The 20,737-nt window shown below is 44.2% G+C and overlaps 1 protein-coding gene across 1 annotated transcript in view; it reads right to left on the bottom strand.

Moving 5' to 3' along the window:
- Positions 1-20,737, bottom strand: part of LOC138670324 (protein prune homolog 2-like) — a 157,573-nt gene that overhangs the window by 40,444 nt on the left and 96,392 nt on the right. The window contains exons 2-3 of the mRNA XM_069757594.1: positions 7,635-7,739; positions 5,947-6,149 (exon numbers count right to left, since the gene is read on the bottom strand). Of these exons, the coding sequence (XP_069613695.1) occupies positions 5,947-6,149; positions 7,635-7,739 (308 nt within the window). The remainder of the gene's footprint in view (positions 1-5,946; positions 6,150-7,634; positions 7,740-20,737) is intronic.

Raw genomic sequence — 20,737 nt, 5'->3', positions numbered from 1 at the left:
TAGTTAGATGTCAAGGTTACTCTCCTGAAAACGATTCTTGGGAACCAGTAAGTAACATCAATGCTCCCCTGAAGGTTGCTCAGTTTCATCGAAGATACCCATAAAAGCCTGGTCCAGGAAGGCCCTGAGGCCGTTTTTAGGGGAAGGAGTAATGTCAATATTCCAAGTTTTCCAAGTCACTTTGTTTCTGGACTTACCCGTGTTTCTGCCACATCTGAGATCAACTTATGAACTAGTTTCTGGACTTACCTGTGTTCATGTCATACCTGGTATTAACCTGAGGACTTGTTCTGGACTTCCCTGTGTTTACTACATACCTGGATTTGACTCTTTCTACACCGCCAGTGTTTTGATCCGCACACGTCACCAGTCACACTCACGTTTTGATCACCTTGCTGAGGACACTGTCTTAAGAACTCTGCCATTTTGCTGTATATGTTTCAAGGACTTGTTTCATTGCAGGTCACTGCGGGTTATCAGTATATTGTTTTGTGTTATCTGCTGTTGTACAAATACACTTTTTGCACTAAAGAAACCCGTCTCTGTTCATTGCCCCACGCTACCAGAATCCTTCAGTTCCTACAATAGTATCACAGGGTCTTTGTCCTGTTTCTTTGTTTTCTTGGCCGGCTGAGAGTGGTGGCCTCTGTATTAGTGTTCTGGCGTGGTGCTGGGATGGGCAGCGTCGTGGATTCTGCTGGCCGCAGAGTTGCTGGAATGGGCAACGCTGTGGATACTGCTGGCTGCAGGGGTGTTGGAAAATGGTCAGCGTCGTGAATACTGCTGGCTACAAGGGTGCTGGAATGGGCAGCGTCGTGGATAATGCTGGCTGCAGGGCTGCTGAACTCGGCAGCGTGGTGGATCAGGTTCACTACCACGTCAGACCACATTGCAATACTTACCAAAAAAATTTCTGGCAACTGGCGTGGCACGGTCCCAATCATCCATCAGTGATGTTGCCACTTCTTCCCAGAGTCGTCGAATCACCACATTGTCAGAGTGCTGACGGTCACGGGTGTCCTACAATGGTACTCACTCTTGCACAAGGTTGATCAGTTGTTCGTTGTCAATTTCCAAGATGGCTTCTTCCCGTTGTGGAACGTATAGATCAAATAGAAAAAAAGGATTTTTAAGTCCGACGACCCTGGGAATCTTCATTTCCACTCTCCTGCTCCTGCTCTTCTGCAATGTCAGGTACCTGTAGTCACCGGAAATGGTTTTCACTTCACAGGTGTGCCCTGTCAGGTTTAACAAGTGGGATTTCATGCCTTATAAATGGGGTTGGGACCATCAGTTGTGTTGTGCAGAAGTCTGGTGGATACACAGCTGATAGTCCTACTGAAAAGACTGTTAGAATTTGTATTATGACAAGAAAAAAGCAGCTAAGTAAAGAAAAACGAGTGGTCATCATTACTTTAAGAAATGAAGGTCGGTCAGTCCACAAAATTGGGAAAACTTTGAAAGTGTCCCCAAGTGCAGTTGCAAAAACCATCAAGCGCTACAAAGTAACTGGCTCGCATGAGGACCGCCCCAGGAAAGGAAGACCAAGAGTCACCTCTGCTTCTGAGGATAAGTTTATCCGAGTCACCAGCCTCAGAAATCGCAGGTTAACAGCAGCTCAGATTAGAGACCAGGTCAATGCCACACAGAGTTCTAGCAGCAGACACATCTCTACAACAACTGTTAAGAGGAGACTTTGTGCAGCAGGCCTTCATGGTAAAATACATGCTTGGTTTCCACCGTGAAGCATGGAGGAGGGGGTGTGATGGTGTGGGGGTGCTTTGCTGGTGACACTGTTGGGGTTTTATTCAAAATTGAAGGCATACTGAACCAGCATGGCTACCACAGCATCTTGCTGCGGCATGCTGTTCCATCCAGTTTGCGTTTAGTTGGACTATCATTTATTTTTCAACAGGACAATGACCCCAAACACACCTCCAGGCTGTATAAAGGCTATTTGACTAAGAAGGAGAGTGATGGGGTGCTACGCCAGATGACTTGGCCTCCACAGTCACCAGACCTGAACCCAATCGAGATGGTTTGGGGTGAGCTGGACCGCAGAGTGAAGGCAAACGGGCCAACAAGTGCTAAACATCTCTGGGAACTTCTTCAAGATTGTTGGAAGACCATTCCCGGTGACTACCTCTTGAAGTTCATCAAGAGAATGCCAACAGTGTGCAAAGCAGTCATCAAAGCAAAAGGTGGCTACTTTGAAGAACCTAGAATATAAGACATAATTTCAGTTGTTAAGTATATGATTCCTCATGTGTAGTGCATAGAAAACAAGAAAAAAGCTGAATGGCACTAAGAAACAGGTGAGTACTCACTGTTAGAGCAGTCTTAGCAGAGTCCAGTAGGATGAGCTGAGTCGACAACCCCACCAAATGGTAATCCACTGGAATAAGGAGTGCTTGCTTGAGTGGAAGTCCCATGTTCTGGACCCGTTGAAGCGTATACCATGCGAAACGGCCGTAGTCCATTAACCTAACCAGTTCGTCTTGCAATTATCCTGCCCTGTCTAACCATCTTCACAGCACATTGTTAAAATAAAGGACAAAGGTTTTTTTTTACTGGAAGACTTGTGTGGTGCTGCTATTTTCTTCCTGTTTGGAATTGCACATGTGTTAATTCATAGTTTTGAAAAATCTTTAAATGAGGAGGTGTGTCCAAACTTTGGTCTGTACTGTATAGTATTGCCAGTCATTACATACCAATAAGTATATCAAATGTGATTACATAATCAGGGTCAAGTACACTCTGGGAGGCAGAGGAGGACATGTTGGAAGAGCAGGCAGCAGTCAAGTGAAACACTACAGAAAAGAACAGAGAAGAAAAATTAAACGTGTTATGAGCAAAACACTATGTAGCCAAAAAACAAACAAACATGGACCCCGATACTTACATTACAGGCAGTAGTACAACAGCACAGCAGTCAGCACAGGCCAGGGACAGATGGCAGCACCAGGAGACCCCGCAGCACAAGGAGACACACCGCAGCAAGAGGAGATTCCACCAGTCTACAAGCAACAGAAAAAGTATTAGAGAAACAAACAGACATTTTCATAAAGTCTATACTTATATAAACTGTGTTGTCCTCACCAGGACAGCAGCACCAGGAGAGATGCCAGCACCAAAGACAGATGGCAGCAACAGTAGAGACACCAGCACCAGTAGAGATAGCAGCACCAGGAGACAGCCAGCCTAAAGGAATAGAAAGAAAAATTAAGAGAGACAGACATTTTCAAAGGTTCTATACTTACATAGCCAGTGTTGTCCTCACCAGGCCAGCAGCACCAGGAGAGACGCCAGCACCAGAGACAGATGACAGCACCAGGAGAGATGGCAACACCAGAGACCGATGGCAGCACCAGGAGACACCAGCACCAGAGACAGATGACAGCACCAGGAGAGATGGCAACACCAGAGACAGATGGCAGCACCAGGAGACACCAGCACCAGAGACAGATGGCAGCACCAGGAGACAACCAGTCTAAAGGAACAGAAAGAAAAATGAGGAGAGACAGACATTTTCAAAGGTTCTATACTTACATAGCCAGTGTTGTCCTCATCAGGCCAGCAGCACCAGGAGAGACGCCAGCACCAGAGACAGATGGCAGCACCAGGAGAGATGCAAGCACCAAGAGAGATGGCAGCACCAGGAGACAACCAGTCTTGTGCTTCCGTGCAGTCTTGTGCTTCCGTGCAGAGTCTTGTGCTTCCGTGCAGAGTCTTGTGCTTCCGTGCAGAGTCTTCTGCTTCCATCCAGATTCTTGAGAGTAATGGACTACCTGTCTCCACACACCCTTTTATACATCATAATTTTGCAGGTGGTAACATAGTTTCCTGGACATGATTAGTGTGAAGTACGCATTGCATTCCGAACGCAAGCGTACGCATGTCCTTGCGTACCAATGCGTTCCCATAGACAGTAATGCGTTGTTTTGACGCACTACACCCGCAATCATCGGCATGCAGATAACTGCGCCTAATTGACGCCTCAAAAAACGCAACATGTTGCGCTCACTGTGCCCCGCCGCACATTGAGAACCGACCCATGCATACGCAGACGCATGCGAACGTATACAAACATTCATATACCATACGTGCATATACCATGTTAAAGAAAGGTATGCAAGTCGCATGCGGATATATGCGGATCAAACGCTGCACACATATACGCAAATGTGAAACCAGCCTTAACTGTTCACAACAACAGCAATTTTGATTAGGGGTGCCCAAACGTTTACATGTCACTGTATATTATTGTTTCATAGGGTTAGACTTAGGGATAGCCTCAAGGACAGTCTACGATGAGTCTGATTACCATATCGCAGTTTTAGGGTGCCAACCCCTGCGGCAAAGAAGGGGGCAGGTTTAGTTGCTTTGATAGTTCCTATATTTAGATTTCTGCAAGGTAAGGAATTAAATAAAATATGACTTTTAATTAGTACCATAAAAAATATAAGGCCAACATATATATATATATATATATATATATATATATATATATATATATAACAACCAAGAAAAGCGTCACTTCTTGTTCAAAGGTTGATCATGTGACTGCAATAACTCTTCCACATTATGTCTCAAATAACGGTAATTAAGCCGCACAGAATTGTTTATTGTGGACTGTGGAGTGTCTATAGCAACCATAATACCATACATAAAATACATAACGGGAATTCCCTATAGTGGCAAAAAAGGTGCACGCCTCTCATCTATTCTCTATTTGACTTATTCACAATCAGTACATGGTAAGATAAAGCGAAGAAAAGGAGGCTGAACTGAAGTATTTCTGAAAATACAGATCAGGATAATTACAAGAAAGGTTATGACACACACACCTATATAGATCCATTTTAGCTGACTAGCTTCATGTACACATGTTCCCGATACCAATAGGTGAAAGCACGAGATCAGAATACAATCAACATAAAGGAAAGGGGAGCTCTATTGTACTTGTTGGAAGGAATAGAGGATGGTTATACCCACAATACTCTTGCTGGGTTCCTCCTCTAGGTCCTATATTTAGTCATTTTTCTGCCACCACACACATCCCCCTTTTTGCCACAGTCTATGACTGGGTGAGGGTGTAATATCTGTATGTTGGCTACACATCAAGCAGTTAAATCCCATCTAGCTACACTGCAAATATTTTGGTCATACGTATTAACGTTTATATTTCTACTAGACGGTAGCCCGATTCAATCCATCGGGTATTCTAGAATATGTATGTAGTTTATTTATGAAGATTTTAGAATAACACATTGAATACACAGGATTCAATGTAGCTGATTGTTCGCGGCCGGCCACGTAGTATATAGCACAGCCACGTAGTATATAACAGCCCACGTAGTACATAGCACAGCCATGTAGTATATTGCACAGCCACCTGTCACCTGACCACTCACGTGACCGCGACGTCATTCAAGGTCCCTCACTCACTGCATTCTTAGGAACAGAGGCAGACGCTTGCAGCGCTGAGAGCCAGGGTTCGTCGGAGAGCTGAGTATATCCATATTTTTTATTTTTATTCTTTATTTTTTACATGATTATGGATCCCAGGGCCTGAAGGAGAGTCTCCTCTCCTCCAGACCCTGGGAACCACACGCCATATAAGATGACTGGGCGTATAAGATGACCCCCGTCTTATACAGCGGGTATATCCCAAATTCCATATTTTATATGGAAAAGTTGGGGGTCGTCTTATACACCAGAAAATACGATATATGAAAAGTGAACCTTACTTTACAAGTCTAACCAATTCTATCTCAGACTCCTGGTGCACGGCCTCCTATAGGCTGCGTCTCGTTGATTCCATAAATTTCACATCTAGATATGCATTATTTCTACAAGTTTATTACTGTGCCCCAAAATGTTTATTTTCAAGCGTTCCATACCCACTTTGGTAGCAAGCTGGCCTTACATGATAAACTGTTATACCTTGTAAATGCACTGAAGTTCACGAGAGTTACTGATAACCTGTCTTCATCATTCAGTCTCTGAAGATCAATTTCATCCTTGAAGATAAGACAAGATTCGGGGATATCCAGCTCCTCCAATATAAACCGAGTCTCGCTGTAGAAATCAAATTCAAGTCTTGTAGCATTTAGAACAGGCAGACAGAGAACACTGGGTGATGTGATCTAAAGAGATGGATTTACGGTAAATGTCACTGGAAACATCTACATCAGGCAGCGGCAGGCATGCAGACTGGAAAAAAGGAATATTCAGCTTCACATTGACATAAAATACAGAAGGAATTGAATTTAGTAATAGACCAATCTTTATACCACTAATGAATGAGAATATATGTTTCCTTTCTTTAACCTAGCAATGATAACATGGAAAAAAATGTAACGCACATGATTTGTGAAAAAAAGGTCAATTTCAGAACCAACATATAACAATTATGGAGATGTCACTCAAATGACACCACTGCTATGCTAAGTCACTGTCCCGGGCAGTGCAATCCAAAGATATGTAACCACATATGGATCATGTCCTGGCACATATCTGCTGCCAGCAGTAGTGACTAAGCCAGCTAGGCAATACTGTGTAAGATAATGTCAAATATTTAGAATTTAGAGTCCTCAGTGGTTGATACCTTTTAATGGCTTTTAGTGGTATCAACCACTGAGGACTCTCAATTCTAAATATTTTTATATCTACTGGCTAACACGGTACCAAGATATATATCTTTCCTCTAAGAAAATGTCAGGCATCCATCCGGTCTGATACATTTACTAATAAAATGTAAGAAACTACAGAAATTTGAGATAAAAAGCCTACAAAGTATTGTATGGGTTAGATAGAAATGAAGCAATCTATTAAAGGGTTTGCCCATTTATTGGATACCCCCTCTGTCAGTCCCTTTAAGGGACTTCAAGTTGCGATCATCTGATCGCTTGTACTATTCCTACCAGTGCATCAGCTATGTATAGAGAAAATGGAGAAAGTATAGAGAAAATTATGATCTGCTATGGATGCCAGTAAGCGTTGGCTTTCACAGGAGAATTATTATGACAAGCACAGAGGTCTTCAGCAGACCCCCGGCTGTCATGACAACACATCGTCGCCCTGTGACCAAGTCACGGGAACGCCGATGGCCAAGGGGAATGATGCGCATCCCTTTCAGCTCATGTTAAATGCTGCTGTCAGGGATTGATAGCAGCATATAACAGGTTAACAGCCGTGGGCGGAGATTGTCTCTATCCTCGGCTGTTAGAGGCATATGATGACTGATTAAATCAGCCATCATCAGTCAGGGAAGATGTGGGCTCGGCTTACGAGGCCACATCGAAGTCAGAGATAAGATATGTGAAGTTAATGTATGCCATGTTGTGAAGGGGTTTAAAAGGAGTCATTTATGTAGAATAATCTCGTTAATGCCTGGTTCCCAGAAAGTTGCAGGGTCTTCTTAGTACAGTCATTAAGTCATTATACCATATCTGAAGTTATCATCCTATTCCTATGCCAGAACTAATCATTCTTCCCAAGACTTTTAGCTAAACCATCAATTCATTCTTTTACTAGTACAATCCATGCCACTGAAAACATAAAAGGAATGTATGCCGATACTTTCTGTATATGTTAATCATTACCATGTGCAATATACAAGCTATACTTACTTTGTCCAAATAGTAAGCATATGCCAGTGAGGACGTGATAGTGTCCAAATCACAGCTTTTATTTCCAATGACGGCATGAACCTTCTCTACATTTTTTCCACGATCCTGAAATAGAACATTTAGTCCATTAGCAAACATGCAGAATATGACAATTTAGCAGGTCTGTGCCCTAAGCTAGTGTACTAACATCTAAAGTTACCTTTGTGCAGGCCTATAATAAACAGCAATACCTAACTATGTATCTAAGCCTGAATTTTGCCAAATTACAGGTCTATGATGACTACGTATAATAGAATTTTATATCATTCTCTTTATTTACACACATTTTTATTTTGCCGTTTTCTCTGTTTTTCAAAAATGCATGTAAGGAGATTATTTGTAAGGAGATTATTTTTTACAGCACATGCATTTTTTATGCTCTCGATTTTGTAATGTAAAAATGAAATAAATGTCACAAAAAAGGCAAGGTACATTATTAAAATATACACATTTTTACGTTCCATGGAGCATATAATGGTGATTTTTATTGTCTTGGATGCAAACAGGGGGCATTATTACAAAAACACAAAAAAGGAAGCACTAGTACTACATTTGGTGGCCACTGAGAGAAGTTTGACACTGTGGTGCACTACCTATCTGGTACTTAATAGTCAGATAGTGCATACAGTAATAATAACTTTAAACAAACAATCCAAAAGGTACAATATATAGTACTAAAATATATCTAATTATACAGTTGTGCTCAAAAGTTTACATACCCCTGCAAAATGTTTGCTTTCTTGGTCTTTTTTCAGAGAACATGAATGATAACACCAAAACGTTTTCTCTACTCATGGTTAGTGGTTGGGTGAAGCCATTTATTGTCACACTACTGTGTTTTCTCTTTTTAAATTATAATGACAACCCAAAACATCCAAATGACCCTAATCAAAAGTTCATATAACCTGGTGATTTTGGCCTGATAACATGCACAGAAGTTGACACAAATGGGTTTGAATGGCTACTAAAGGTAACATCCTCACCTGTGACCTGTTTGCTTGTAATCAGTGTGTGTGCATAAAAGCTGAGTAAGTTTCTGGGATCCAGACAGACTCTTGCATCTTTCATCCAGCCACTGCTTCTGGATTGTGAGTCATGGTGAAAGCAAAAGAATTGTCAAAGGATTTACGGGAAAAGGTAGTTGAACTGTATAAAACAGGAAAGTGATACAAAAAGATATCCAAGGAATTGATAATTCCAGTCAGCAGCTGTCAAACTGTGATTAACAAATGGAAAATCAGAGGTTCTGTAAAAACAAAACCACGGTCAGATAGACCAACAAAAATTCGTCCACAACTGCCAGAAATACTGTTCGGGATGCAAGGAAAAACCCATAAATAACATCAGCTGAAATACTGGACTCTATGAAAACTAGTGGTGTGGCTGTTTCAAGATGTACAATAAGGAAGCACTTGAAGAAAAATGGGCTGCATGGTTGAGTTGCCAGAAGAAAGCCATTACTGCGCAAATGCCACAAAGCATCTCACCTACAAAACACAAAACAGCACAGAGACAAGCCTCAAAACTTCTGGAATAAGGAAATTTGGAGTGATGAGACCAAAGCTGAACTTTTTGGCTACAACCATGAACATTACATTTGGAGAGAGGTCCACAAGGCCTATGATGAAAGGAACACCATTCCTACTGTAAAGCACAGAGGTGGATTGCTGATGTTTTGGGGATGTGTGAGCTACAAAGGCACAGGAAACTTGCTCACAGTTGAAGGAAAGATGAATGCCGCACATTATCAGCAAGTACTGGAAGTAAATTTGCAATCATCAGCCCAGAAACTGCACATGGGACATACTTGGACATTCCAACATGATAATGATTCAAAACACAAGGCCAATTCGACCTGTCATTGGCTACAGCAGAACAAAGTGAAGGTTCTGGAGTGGCCATTTCAGTCTCTTGACCTCAATATCATTGAACCACTCTGGGGAGATCTCAAGCACGCAGTTCATACTAGACAGCCCAGGAATTTACAGGAACTGGAGGCTTTTTGCCAAGAAGTGTGGGCAGTTTTATCATCTGAGAAAATAAAGAACCTCATCCACAACTATCACAAAGGACTTCAAGCTGTCATTGATGTTAGAGGGGGCAATACACGGTATTAAGAAATGGGGTATGTGAACTTTTGATCAGGGTCATTTGGATGTTTTGGGTTGTCATTATGATTTAAAAACAGAAAACAAAGTACCGTATATACTCGAGTATAAGCCGAGATTTTCAGCCCAAATTTTTGGGCTGAAAGTGCCCCTCTCGGCTTATACTCGAGTCACGGTAGCGGTGGGGTCGGCGGGTGAGGGGGAGAGGGCGCTGAGGTATACTTACCTAGTCCCAGCAATCCTGGCGCTCCCCCTGCCGTCCCACGGTCTTCTGTGCTGCAGCTTCTTCCCCTCTTCAGCGGTCATGTGGGACCGCTCATTAGAAAAATGAATAGGCGGCTCCACCTCCCATAGGGGTGGAGCCGCGTATTCATTTCTCTAATCAGCGGTGACGGTGACCGCTGATAGAGAAAGAGGCTGCGGCACCGAAGACAGCTGTGACAGGCAGAGGGAGCGTCAGGAGCGCTGGGAGCAGGTAAGTATGTAATATTCACCTGTCCGCGTTCCAGCCGCCGGGCGCCGCTCCATCTTCCCAGCGTCGCTCCGCTCTGACTGTTCAGGTCAGAGGGCGCGAAGACGCATATAGTGTGCGCGCCGCCCTCTGCCTGATCAGTCAGTGCGGAGAGAGACGCCGGGACCGGACGCTGGGGAGCTGCAAGCAAGAGAGGTGAGTATGTGTTTTTTTTTCATTGCAGCAGCGGCAGCGGCGGCGGCACAGATTTATGTGGAGCATCTATGGGACAAAATGAACGGTGCAGAGCACTGTATGGGGCACATCTATGAGGATATATGAACGGTGCAGAGCACTATATGGGGCACATCTATGAGGATATATGAACGGTGCAGAGCACTGTATGGGGCACAGCTATGAGGATATATGAACGGTGCAGAGCACTGTATGGGGCACAGCTATGAGGATATATGAACGGTGCAGAGCACTATATGGGACACAGCTATGAGGATATATGAACGGTGCATAGCACTGTATGGGGCACAGCTATGAGGATATATGAACGGTGCAGAGCACTATATGGGGCACAGCTATGAGGATATATGAACGGTGCAGAGCACTGTATGGGGCACATCTATGAGGATATATGAACGGTGCAGAGCACTGTATGGGGCACATCTATGAGGATATATGAACGGTGCAGAGCACTGTATGGGGCACATCTATGAGGATATATGAACGGTGCAGAGCACTGTATGGGGCACATCTATGAGGATATATGAACGGTGCAGAGCACTGTATGGGGCACATCAATGAGGATATATGAACGGTGCAGAGCACTATATGGGGCACAGCTATGAGGATATATGAACGGTGCAGAGCACTGTATGGGGCACAGCTATGGGACAAAATGAACGGTGCAGAGCACTGTATGGGGCAGAGCACTATATGGGGCACAGCTATGGGGAAATATGAACGGTGCAGAGCACTATATGGCACAGCTATGGGGAAATAATGATCTATGTTTATTTTTGAAATTCACCGGTAAATGCTGCATTTCCACCCTAGGCTTATACTCGAGTCAATAAGTTTTCCCAGTTTTTTGTGGCAAAATTAGGGGGGTCGGCTTATACTCGGGTCGGCTTATACTTGAGTATATACGGTAGTTTGAAAATAAATAGCTTCACCCAACCACTATCCATGAGTGGAGAAAAAGTTTTGGTGTTATCACTCATATTCTCCAAAAAAAAGGCAAAGAAAGCAAAAATTCTGCCGGGGTATGTAAACTTTTGAGCGCAACTGTAAGTCAGTGATCCTCCAGGAACAGGAGAGAAACATGATTCAGCACAAACAAAAAACAAAGTACACATTTTAAAAAAAAAATAAAAAAATACACATAAAGTTATAAAGTAGAAAAATACAAAACATTTGGTTTATTCAGTCACAAAATATACACACAGGACAAATTAAAAAATGACTCGCCCAGTGGTTGTTGATGTACACAGAAGAAGGCAACACAGTGAACAAGTAATTGTATGAGAATCCAGACTACAAAAATATCTGTGTTTAAACAGCTCAAAAGTATACTACACAATTAAATGTGAGAAAATAAACATATAAATAAATACATATATTTATATACTTAAAACACGATCGGTAATAAGTCACAGCGAATAAGTTCCAAAGAAGGGCCGAAAGAGGACAGTCCCTCCAAAATACCCCTAAACATATAACAGGGAAAGTCCCGCATATAATGGATAAAGCACACAATATGCTTACCAGGAGCACTATACAAGACAGGTAAGTATCAGGAAGAGCAGTAAAGTCAATCTAGCTATTCAAAAGCAACACCCATGTGGGCTGCATATGCATATGGTCAAATAATAGCGCAATACCAGTGTACACTCACCAGACAGTGCAGAGGGGTGCAGAGGAGAGACACAGCCGGAAAGAGAGACCCCCGACGACACTCCCTTGAGAAAGCGGCGTTGTAGTGCCGCGAAACGTGCGTCGGGGGTCTCTCTGGGGCATGAAGTCTGGTGGATACATAGCTGATTGTCCTACTGAAAAGACTGTTAGAATTTGTATTATGGCAAGAAAAAAGCAGCTAAGTAAAGAAAAATGAGTGGCCATCATTACTTTAACCCCTTCATGACCCAGCCTATTTTGACCTTAAAGACCTTGCCGTTTTTTGCAATTCTGACCAGTGTCCCTTTATGAGGTAATAACTCAGGAACGCTTCAACGGATCCTAGCGGTTCTGAGAATGTTTTTTCGTGACATATTGGGCTTCATGTTAGTGGTAAATTTAGGTCAATAAATTATGTGTTTATTTGTGATAAAAACGGAAATTTGGCGAAAATTTTGAAAATTTCGCAATTTTCACATTTTGAATTTTTATTCTGTTATACCAGAGAGTTATGTGACACAAAATAGTTAATAAATAACATTTCCCACATGTTTACTTTACATCAGCACAATTTTGGAAACAAATTTTTTTTTTGCTAGGAAGTTATAAGGGTTAAAATTTGACCAGCGATTTCTCATTTTTACAACGAAATTAACAAAAACATTTTTTTTAGGGACCACCTCACATTTGAAGTCAGTTTGAGGGGTCTATATGGCTGAAAATACCCAAAAGTGACACCATTCTAAAAACTGCACCCCTCAAGGTACTCAAAACCACATTCAAGAAGTTTATTAACCCTTCAGGTGCTTCACAGCAGCAGAAGCAACATGGAAGGAAAAAATGAACATTTAACTTTTTAGTCACAAAAATTATCTTTTAGCAACAATTTTCTTATTTTCCCAATGGTAAAAGGAGAAACTGAACCACGAAAGGTGTTGTCCAATTTGTCCTGAGTACGCTGATACCTCATATGTGGGGGTAAACCACTGTTTGGGCGCACGGCAGGGCTTGGAAGGGAAGGAGCGCCATTTGACTTTTTGAATCAAAAATTGGCTCCACTCTTTAGCGGACACCATGTCACGTTTGGAGAGCCCCCGTGTGCCTAAAAATTGGAGCTCTTCCACAAGTGACCCCATTTTGGAAACTAGACGCCCCAAGGAACTTATCTAGATGCATAGTGAGCACTTTGAACCCCCAGGTGCTTCACAAATTGATCCGTAAAAATGAAAAAGTACTTTTTTTTCACAAAAAAATTCTTTTAGCCTCAATTTTTTCATTTTCACGTGGGCAACAGGATAAAATGGATCCTAAAATTTGTTGGGCAATTTCTCCTGAGTACACTGATACCTCACATGTGGGGGTAAACCACTGTTTGGGCACATGGTAAGGCTCGGAAGGGAAGGAGCGCCATTTGACTTTTTGAATGAAAAATTATCTCCATCGTTAGCGGACACCATGTCGCGTTTGGAAAGCTCCTGTGTGCCTAAACATTGGCGCTCCCCCACAAGTGACCCCATTTTGGAAACTAGACCCCCCAAGGAACTTATTTAGATGCCTAGTGAGCACTTTAAACCCTCAGGTGCTTCACAAATTGATCTGTAAAAATGAAAAAGTACTTTTTTTTCACAAAAAAATTCTTTTCGCCTCAATTTTTTCATTTTCACATGGGCAATAGGATAAAATGGATCATAAAATTTGTTGGGCAATTTCTCCCGAGTACGCCGATACCTCATATGTGGGGGTAAACCACTGTTTGGGCACTCGGCAGGGCTCGGAAGGGAAGGCGCGCCATTTGACTTTTTGAATGGAAAATTAGCTCCAATTGTTAGCGGACACCATGTCGCGTTTGGAGAGCCCCTGTGTGCCTAAACATTGGAGCTCCCCCACAAGTGACCCCATTTTGGAAACTAGACCCCCCAAGGAACTTATCTAGATGCATATTGAGCACTTTAAACCCCCAGGTGCTTCACAGAAGTTTATAACGCAGAGCCATGAAAATTAAAAATAATTTTTCTTTCCTCAAAAATGATTTTTTTAGCCTGGAATTTCCTATTTTGCCAAGGGTAATAGGAGAAATTGGACCCCAAATGTTGTTGTCCAGTTTCTCCTGAGTACACTGATACCCCATATGTGGGGGTAAACCACTGTTTGGACGCACGGCAGGGCTCGGAAGGGAAGGCATGCCATTTGGCTTTTTAAATGGAAAATTAGCTCCAATCATTAGCGGACACCATGTCACGTTTGGAGAGCCCCTGTGTGCCTAAACATTGGAGATCCCCCAGAAATGACCCCATTTTGGAAACTAGTCCACCAAAGGAACTAATCTAGATGTGTGGTGAGGACTTTGAACCCCCAAGTGCGTCACAGAAGTTTATAACGCAGAGCCATGAAAATAAAAATAAAAGTTATATTCTCAAAAATGATCTTTTAGCCTGCAATTTTTTATTTTCCCAAGGGTATCAGGAGAAATTTGACCCCAAAAGTTGTTGTCCAGTTTCTCCTGAGTACGCTGATACCCCATATGTGGGGGTAAACCACTGTTTGGGCACATGCCAGGGCTCGGAAGTGAAGTAGTGAGAACCTCCCCTTTGAACCCCCAAGTGTTTCACAGAAGTTTATAATGCAGAGCCGTGAAAATAATAAATACGTTTTCTTTCCTCAAAAATAATTATTTAGCCCAGAATTTTTTAATTTTCCCAAGGGTAACAGGAGAAATTTGACCCCAATATTTGTTGTTCAGTTTCTCCTGAGTACGCTGATACCCCATATGTGGGGGTAAACCACTGTTTGGGCGCACGGCAGGTCTCGGAAGGGAAGGCACGCCATTTGGCTTTTTAAATGGAAAATTAGCTCCAATCATTAGCGGACACCATGTCACGTTTGGAGAGCCCCTGTGTGCCTAAACATTGGAGATCCCCCAGAAATGACCCCATTTTGGAAACTAGTCCACCAAAGGAACTAATCTAGATGTGTGGTGAGGACTTTGAACCCCCAAGTGCTTCACAGAAGTTTATAACGCAGAGCCATGAAAATGAAAATAAAAATTATTTTCTCAAAAATGATCTTTTAGCCTGCAATTTTTTATTTTCCCAAGGGTATCAGGAGAAATTTGACCCCAAAAGTTGTTGTCCAGTTTCTCCTGAGTACGCTGATACCCCATATGTGGGGGTAAACCACTGTTTGGGCACATGCCAGGGCTCGGAAGTGAAGTAGTGAGAACCTCCCCTTTGAACCCCCAAGTGTTTCACAGAAGTTTATAATGCAGAGCCGTGAAAATAATAAATACGTTTTCTTTCCTCAAAAATAATTATTTAGCCCAGAATTTTTTAATTTTCCCAAGGGTAACAGGAGAAATTTGACCCCAATATTTGTTGTCCAGTTTCTCCTGAGTACGCTGATACCCCATATGTGGGGGTAAACCACTGTTTGGGCGCACGGCAGGTCTCGGAAGGGAAGGCACGCCATTTGGCTTTTTAAATGGAAAATTAGCTCCAATCATTAGCGGACACCATGTCACGTTTGGAGAGCCCCTGTGTGCCTAAACATTGGAGATCCCCCAGAAATGACCCCATTTTGGAAACTAGTCCACCAAAGGAACTAATCTAGATGTGTGGTGAGGACTTTGAACCCCCAAGTGCTTCACAGAAGTTTATAACGCAGAGCCATGAAAATGAAAATAAAAATTATTTTCTCAAAAATGATCTTTTAGCCTGCAATTTTTTATTTTCCCAAGGGTATCAGGAGAAATTTGACCCCAAAAGTTGTTGTCCAGTTTCTCCTGAGTACGCTGATACCCCATATGTGGGGGTAAACCAGTTTGGGCACATGCCAGGGCTCGGAAGTGAAGTAGTGAGAACCCCCCCTTTGAACCCCCAAGTGCTTCACAGAAGTTTATAATGCAGAGCCGTGAAAATAATAAATACGTTTTCTTTCCTCAAAAATAATTATTTAGCCCAGAATCTTTTATTTTCCCAAGGGTTACAGGAGAAATTGGACCCCAAAAGTTGTTGTCCAGTTTCTCCTGAGTACGGTGATACCCCATATGTGGGGGTAAACTACTGTTTGGGCACATGCCGGGGCTCGGAATTGAAGTAGTGACGTTTTGAAATGCAGACTTTGATGGAATGCTCTGCGGGCGTCATGTTGCGTTTGCAGAGCCCCTGATGTGGCTAAACAGTAGAAACCCCCCACAAGTGACCCCATTTTGGAAACTAGACCCCCCAAGGAACTTATCTAGATGTGTGGTGAGCACTTTGAACCCCCAAGTGCTTCATAGAAGTTTATAATGCAGAGCCGTGAAAATAAAAAATCATTTTTCTTTCCTCAAAAATGATGTTTTAGCAAGCATTTTTTTTATTTTCACAAGGGTAACAGGAGAAATTGGACCCCAGTAATTGTTGCGCAGTTTATTCTGAGTATGCTGGTACCCCATATGTGGGGGTAAACCACTGTTTGGGCACACGTCAGGGCTCGGAATTGAGGGAGCACCATTTGACTTTTTGAATACGAGATTGGCTGGAATCAATGGTGGCGCCATGTTGCATTTGGAGACCCCTGATGTGCCTAAACAGTGGAAACCCCTCAATTCTACCTCCAACACTAACCCCAACACACCCCTAACCCTAATCCCAACTGTAGCCATAACCCTAATCACAACCCTAACCCCAACACACCCCTAACCCTAACCACAACCCTAATTCCAACCCTAACCCTAAGGCTATGTGCCCACGTTGCGGATTCGTGTGAGATTTTTCAGCATCATTTTTGAAAAATCCGCGGGTAAAAGGCACTGCCTTTTACCTGCGGATTTTCCGCGGATTTCCAGTGTTTTTTGTGTGGATTTCACCTGCGGATTCCTATTGAGGAACAGGTGTAAAACGCTGCGGAATCCGCACAAAGAATTGACATGCTGCGGAAAATACAACGCAGCGTTTCCGCGCGGTATTTTCCGCACCATGGGCACAGCGGATTTGGTTTCCATATGTTTACATGGTACTGTAAACCTGATGGAACACTGCTGCGGATCCGCAGCCAAATCCGCACCGTGTGCACATAGCCTAATTCTAAAGGTATGTGCACACGCTGCGGAAAACGCTGCGGATCCGCAGCAGTTTCCCATGAGTTTACAGTTCAATGTAAACATATGGGAAACAAAAATCGCTGTACACATGCTGCGGAAAAACTGCACGGAAACGCAGCGGTTTACATTCCGCAGCATGTCACTTCTTTGTGCGGATTCCGCAGCGGTTTTACAACTGCTCAAATAGAAAATCGCAGTTGTAAAACCGCAGTGAAATGCGCAGAAAAAACGCGGTAAATCCATAACGCCATAAATCCGCAGCGGTTTACCACTGCGGATTTATCAAATCCGCAGCGGAAAAATCCGCAGAGGACCAGAATACGTGTGCACATACCGAAACCCTAACCCTAGCCCTAACCCTAGCCCTAACCCTAGCCCTACCCCTAGCCCTAACCCTACCCCTACCCCTAGCCCTAACCCTACCCCTACCCCTAACCCTAGCCCTACCCCTACCCCTAACCCTAGCCCTAACCCTACCCCTAACCCTAGCCCTATCCCTAGCCCTAACCCTATTCTAACATTAGTGGAAAAAAAAATCTTTATTTTTTTATTGTCCCTACCTATAGGGGTGACAAAGGGGGGTGTCATTTATTATTTTTTTTATTTTGATCACTGAGATATAATCTATCTCAGTGATCAAAATGCACTTTGGAACGAATCTGCCGGCCGGCAGATTCGGCGGGCGAAGTGCGCATGCGCCCGCCATTTTGGAAGATGGCGGCGCCCGGGGAGAAGACGGACGGACCCCGGCAGGATCGGTAAGTATGATGGGGTGGGGAGGAGCACGGGGGGGGGATCGGAGCATGGGGGGGTGGATCGGAGCGCGGGAGGGGTGGATCGGAGCACGGGGGGTGGAACGGAGCACGGGGGGTGGAACGGAGCACGGGGGGTGGAACGGAGCACGGAGGGGGGTGGATCGGAGTGCAGGGGGGTGACTGGAGCATGGGGAGGGTGATTGGAGCACGGGGGGAGCGGACAAGAGCACGGGGGGAGCGGAGCACAGGACGGAGGGGAGCCGGAGCAGTGTACCGGACAGATCGGAGGGCTGGGGGGGCGATCGGTGGGGTGGGGTGGGGGCACATTAGTGTTTCCAGCCATGGCCGATGATATTGCAGCATCGGCCATGGCTGGATTGTAATATTTCACCAGTTATAATAGGTGAAATATTACAAATCGCTCTGATTGGCAGTTTCACTTTCAACAGCCAATCAGAGCGATCGTAGCCATGGGGGGTGAAGCCACCTTCCCTGGGCTAAACTACCACTCCCCCTGTCCCTGCAGATCGGGTGAAATGGGAGTTAACCCTTTCACCGGATCTGCAGGGACGCGATCTTTCCATGACGCCACATAGGCGTCATGGGTCGGATTGGCACCGACTTTCATGACGCCTACGTGGCATCAAAGGTCGGGAAGGGGTTAAGAAATGAAGGTCAGTCACTGCACACTTTTAGGATTCTCAATTGCTGGTGGACAGTCATGCTGGTGGACATTTCGACTAGATGTGCCCGGCCTCACTCAGTTCATTTTCATTGAGTGAGGCCACACATGTCTAGTCAGCATGTGACTGCATGCATCTAAATCGCCAGCACAAGAGAATACTGAAAGTGTGCAGTGCACACTGTGAGAAGTCAGAAGTCTGCAGTCACAAAGAATAACTGCAGACTCATTACAAACCTGGGCATCCCCTTTAAAGCTCCTAACATAAATAAAAACATAAGAGTTAGTTAGCATCACACATAACATTTACATCGAGTTACCTTATAGATGATGTCATCTCTGGAGTTGTTCTCCTTCCTTTCTTCATCTTGCCAAGACCCCATGATGAGTTTTCTCATCCACAGCCGTCTCTGCAGACTTCCATCTTCTCTGCTCTTTTGCAGAAAATCTCCACGATACCCTTAAAGATACAAGTGTCATTAAAATGCTTCTGAATAAAAAATTGCCCCTCACTATATCGTCTGCACAAAATATGACCCCCACACTGTCCCTCTTATGGTACATGCTCTTCACACTGACCTCTCCTTTCCATACCAGCCCCCTCTTCACACTGTCCTCTCATACTGTGTACCCCTATAGGGCCCAGTATTTATTCTGTACTCTATCATCACACTCCCCCTCTTTGGTATACTGTCCCCTCCTAGCTGTGCCCTCACACTGTCCCTCCGTGCTACACCCCAAATATTCAGTTTCTATTCTATGCCCACTCAATTTTGTCCCCCCATACTGTCTCCTAACATTATTCCCCTCCCTCCTCATACTGTCTCCTCTCACATCCCCCTGTTCACCATACTGTCTCCTCATATATTTACCCCCTCACTTTCTATACTACCTGCTCACCTCACTCCCCATACTGTGTCTGCACACATCCCATCACCCTCACTCCCCGTACTCTGTCCACATACATTTTTCACATCGCTCATCATACTGTGCCCTCATTCCCGCATACTGTTTCCTCATACATGCCCCCAATTCCCCCATACTGTTTCCTCAAACATGCCCCCAATTCCCCCATACTGTTTCTTCATACATGCCCCCCCATTCCCCTATAGTGTTTCCTCATACATGCCCCCCATTCCCCCGTACTGTTTCCTCATACATACCCCCAATTCACCCATACTGTTTACTCAAACATGAAATCAGTTCCCCATATTATTTCCTCATACATGCATACATGCCCCCAGTTCCCCCATACTGTTTACTCAAACATGCCCCCAATTCCCCCATACTGTTTCCGCATACATGCCCCCCATTCCCCAGTACTGTTTCCTCATACATGCCCCCCATTCCCCATAATGTTTTCACAAACATGCCCCCAATTCCCCCATACTGTTTTCTCATACATGCCCCCAATTCCCCAATATTGTTTCCTCATACATGCCTCCAATTCCCCGTACTGTTTCCTGATACATGCCCCCGATTCCCCCATACTGTTTCCTCATACATGCCATCCATTCCCCAATACTGTTTCCTCGTACATGCCCTCATTCCCCAATACTGTTTCCTCATACATGCCCTCAATTCCCCCATATTGTTTCCTCATATATGCCCCCCATTCCCCTGTACTGTTTCCTCACATATGCCCCCCATCTCCCCTTTTAGTCTTCATTTTGTGTCCTCAAATCTCACCCCACACATAATAAATCCCCCTATCACCACTCAAATTGTCCACACACATATTATTGTCCTCTACCCCACCTCCATCATTGCCTTCTCTGTCACGCCCATCATTGCCCATTTCACCACCTCCAGCATTTCCTCCCCCCAATCCCATCATTGCCCTTTCAACCACATCCATCGTTTCCCCCTCCCCACCATCCCCATCCTTGCCCATTCCACCACTTCCATCATTTCCTCCTCCCCCACCATCCCCGTCCTTGCCCATTCCACCGCTTCCATCATTTCCCCCTCCCACACCTCCATCATTGCTCTCTCCCCGTCAGCTCTTGCCCTCTCCTCCCCCACGATCCCCATCATTGCCCTCTCCCATCAGCCCCATCATTGCCCTCTGCTCCCACAT

The sequence above is a fragment of the Ranitomeya imitator genome, chromosome 1 (genome assembly GCF_032444005.1).
Source record: "Ranitomeya imitator isolate aRanImi1 chromosome 1, aRanImi1.pri, whole genome shotgun sequence".
NCBI classification, from domain to species: Eukaryota; Metazoa; Chordata; class Amphibia; order Anura; family Dendrobatidae; genus Ranitomeya; species Ranitomeya imitator.
The sequence above is the reverse complement of the archived record's forward strand: the minus strand, read 5'-3'. Positions and strand labels throughout refer to the sequence as shown.